Source organism: Colobus angolensis, unplaced genomic scaffold (genome assembly GCF_000951035.1).
Source record: "Colobus angolensis palliatus isolate OR3802 unplaced genomic scaffold, Cang.pa_1.0 Scaffold358, whole genome shotgun sequence".
NCBI lineage: Eukaryota > Metazoa > Chordata > Mammalia > Primates > Cercopithecidae > Colobus > Colobus angolensis.
In genome coordinates, this window is record NW_012116910.1 from 1258367 (window position 1) to 1261684 (window position 3318).

The window sequence follows — 3318 nt, forward strand, 5'->3', positions numbered from 1 at the left end:
CTCCTCACCTGGGCCTGCCTGCCTGGAGCCCGCTGCCCACTCCCTGCACCTGCCCACCCCAGCAGCTCGGCCCTCCTCACCTGGGCCTGCCTGCCCAAAGCCCGCTGCCCACACCTGCCCACCCCAGCATGGCCCAGGGTGTGGCGCCAGCACCCGCTGCTTGAAAGCTGCTTGCTCCCAGGCTCCACAGTGCACAGCGGCTGGTCTCTCAGTGTCAGAGTGGGGACTATCTGAGGTACTGGGAGCCCCATCAGATTCCCACCCAAGCCTGCATCTTAGAACTTGCCCGTCTGTGCAAAGACAAGTAACTTCCCAGGCAGGCTCGGGCAGTCCCACCCCCTCCTCTTCCCAGGAGGCATGCGTCTGCCCCTACGTCCCCAGTGCCTATGGCTCAGTTTCTCCTCCAAGCTAAACAAACTTGGGGTGTGGGTCAGAGCAGGGATCCTCCCCACAGGACAGGGCCCTGGGGGAGGGAGTGAGGACAGTGGCTAGGAAGTCCCTGAGGCTTTGGTGAGCTGAGACTTGGGGACTGTCAGGGACTATAGCATTGCAGTGGCCGAGGACCCCGCCCTGCCTCCAGTGGGAAGTGCCGGCTGGACCAGAGGCTCATGAAGCGCCCGCCCCCCAAGGCCATGATCAACTCCTCGACAACACCGGAGGTGAAACGGATTCAGGAAAAGCCCATCTCTGTTTTTCTTTAAAAACCTTCCCATCACAAAGCCCGTGTGAGAGACAGCAGCTCTCCATGGTGAGAAAAAACAGGGCCCACCGAGGGAGGGCTCTAAATGGAGGCTGAGACCCTCACGGCCCACCACGAGCTGCCCCAGGGCAGCAGGAAGCCTGTTTCCTGAGGGCGCCCGGCCCTTCTGGACCTTCCACCGAGAAAGCAGCAGGTTTGTGGGGGCAGCAGCTTTGGAGTTCACCGAGCCCAAGGCTGAGCCCAAGTGTGGGGTCTCACGTGCAGCCCCCTGCCAGGCCTGGGAGCCACTTCTCAGATGCTCAGGGCCACTGAACAGGAACACAAATGTCACCTCCATGCTAGCAGCGGCCATGCCCACCTCGGCCCCAGGAGCCAGAGGAACGAGGAGCACCAGGCTTGTGTGTTGGGTGGGCACAGCAGCTCCCCGGCCTCCAGGCCCAAGTCCACAGGCTCTGGCCACCCACTCTGCTCCTGCAGGGTCACCTGTCCCCAACCCAGCTACCTCCTCTGCCCCCTGCACTGGCAGGTGCCCGCCTGTGGGGCTGGGACGAGAGGTGATGCCCAGGAGGGCTCGGCCCCGTGACCTCTGAGGAGGGGCTGTACCAGGAGAAGCAACCTTTCCTTGGCCCCACCCTGGGGCCAGAACCTTCCAGGACTGCCAGTCTGGAACACAGGGTCCTCCTTGGAGCCTCACACGAAGCCCTGGGGCCGTGCCGGCCAGGCCCATCTCCTCACCAGCAGCCTAGGAACTGGGCACAAGGGCAGGTGGGGGCCCCAGCTCCCCCACGCCCTGCGGCTTCCCCTCTCCCTTCTGTGCTTGGGGAGCCGAGGGTCCGGGAAGGACGTCCGCCCAGGGTCTCTGCGTGTGTCTGAGTTTCCCTGGCCACGGCCTGGCCCGCAGCCCCGCCCAGCCAGCTTACCTCCTCCGTGGCTCTGACACAGGTAGGGGAAGCGCCACACGTTGCCCAGGCCCACGCAGAAGCCCACGCAGGTGAGCATGTACTGGGCCTTGTTGTCCCACTTGGGCCGGGAGCCGGACTCCTCCTGCTCGATGGTCTCCAGCTCAGCCAGGGACGGTATCCGGGCGTCCAGGCCGGGGTTGGGCAGGCTGAGCCTCACCATGGTGGTCGCTGGACGGCTCCGCACACAGCAGGCAGGGCAGAAGCTGCAGGGCAAGTGGCTGTGGGTTGGGAGCCGGGCACTTTATAGAGAACCTTTGGCACCTCGCCCCACGCACCTGGGCAGAACGGAGCCAGCCGTCAGCAGATCTGCAGGGCGCGTCCGCGGAGGGACTGTTAATGCCTTATCTGCAGAGACGCCCGGCCCTGGGGCCAGCAGAGCCACCCACTGCCGTCGGGCAACCGGAGGCTGCTCCGTGGTGCTGGCCACCCCTCCCCCTGCACAAATGCACACAGGTGAGCCGGTGCCCCCGGGGAGGAAGAACTGAGGCAAACAAACAGGACGCTGGCGCTGCCGCACACCCACACCTGCACGAAGCCAGGTGGGCCTCTCCACAGCTCCCTGGAGCACAGGCATCCCCGGCCCCCACCCCAGTCCAGGGAGCTCAGCGGGAGCAGGGGCCCCGGGACAGCACCTGGTCTGCTCACACCAAGCAGTGAGACCCTGGGCGCCTCGGGGCTCTGGGCTGTAAACGGGGCCTGGCTTCTCACCAGTACCCACAGAACCACGGCTGCTTGGGTTGTGGCCTGAATCAACCTGAGAGTGGGGTTCCCATGGCTGTGTCTCCGGGGCCACAGTTTCATTCTGGGGTTCGTAATGAACTTCGTAATGAATAGCTCACGCTGCCCAACCCCAGCCTGGATGCCCGGATCCCACCCCTGGCTGAGCTGGAGACCATCGAGCAGGAGGAGTCCGGCTCCCAGCCATAGGTTCAGGACCCAGAGCCACCCTCTGGGGCAGCCGCGTCCCCATGGGCCCTCTGGAGTCACCGGGGACGCAGTGTCCCGCGTCATGGAAACTGCAGCCACCCCAGATCCCCGCCTTCCCGGTGACAGCAGGGTTTCTGTCCTTCTGTGGAGCACTTTGTGGGGGGCAGTCCTGTGCCAGGCACCGGACAGCGAGGGGAGATGGCGTCCCCGCTCCCCGGCAGACAGGTCATGCAGGGAAGCCACAGGGCTGACCACGGGGTCCGGGAGAGGCCAGAGGAACGTTGCAGGGCGTTCAGGAGAGGCTCCTACCCCGGGAGTTGTGTCTCCAAAACCAGAGAGGGGTTCTCTCCTGGTTTTCCACACAGGGAGTCGGGGGATCCCTCCTCTGTCAGGCGCTGCCCATTTGGGCCCCAACTTGGCCTCCCCTCAAGTCTCTCCCATCCAGGAGACCTCAAGCTCTGGAATCCCCCGACCGACTGGCCTTCCTGGGGCCAAGGATGGTGCCACACCCTGCCCCTCCCCAGGCCTTCCTCCTGTCGCCTCCGTTCAGCCTCTGGGGTCAGCTCTCTGGGGGCCCTCGCTGGCCCCCTGCCCCCACTGCCCACACGGCTCCCTCCACAGCCGGGGCCTTCCCGGCAGGCAGGCACGGGACTTTCTCACTAGCCTCCAGGTTTCTTTATCTCAGTCGCACTGCTGGGCGATAAGGGCCCAGAGCCGCCCCCACCCCCA

At 65.3% G+C, this 3318-nt stretch overlaps 1 protein-coding gene across 1 annotated transcript in view; it reads right to left on the reverse strand.

The window, feature by feature from the left end:
• The window catches only part of SLC6A19 (solute carrier family 6 (neutral amino acid transporter), member 19), a 21579-nt gene extending 19707 nt beyond the window's left edge, over positions 1–1872 (reverse strand). Inside the window, exon 1 of the mRNA XM_011953136.1 lies at positions 1621–1872. Coding sequence (XP_011808526.1) covers positions 1621–1822 — 202 coding nt within the window. The 5' untranslated portion in view covers positions 1823–1872. The remainder of the gene's footprint in view (positions 1–1620) is intronic.
• Between the last annotated feature and the right edge of the window lie 1446 nt (positions 1873–3318).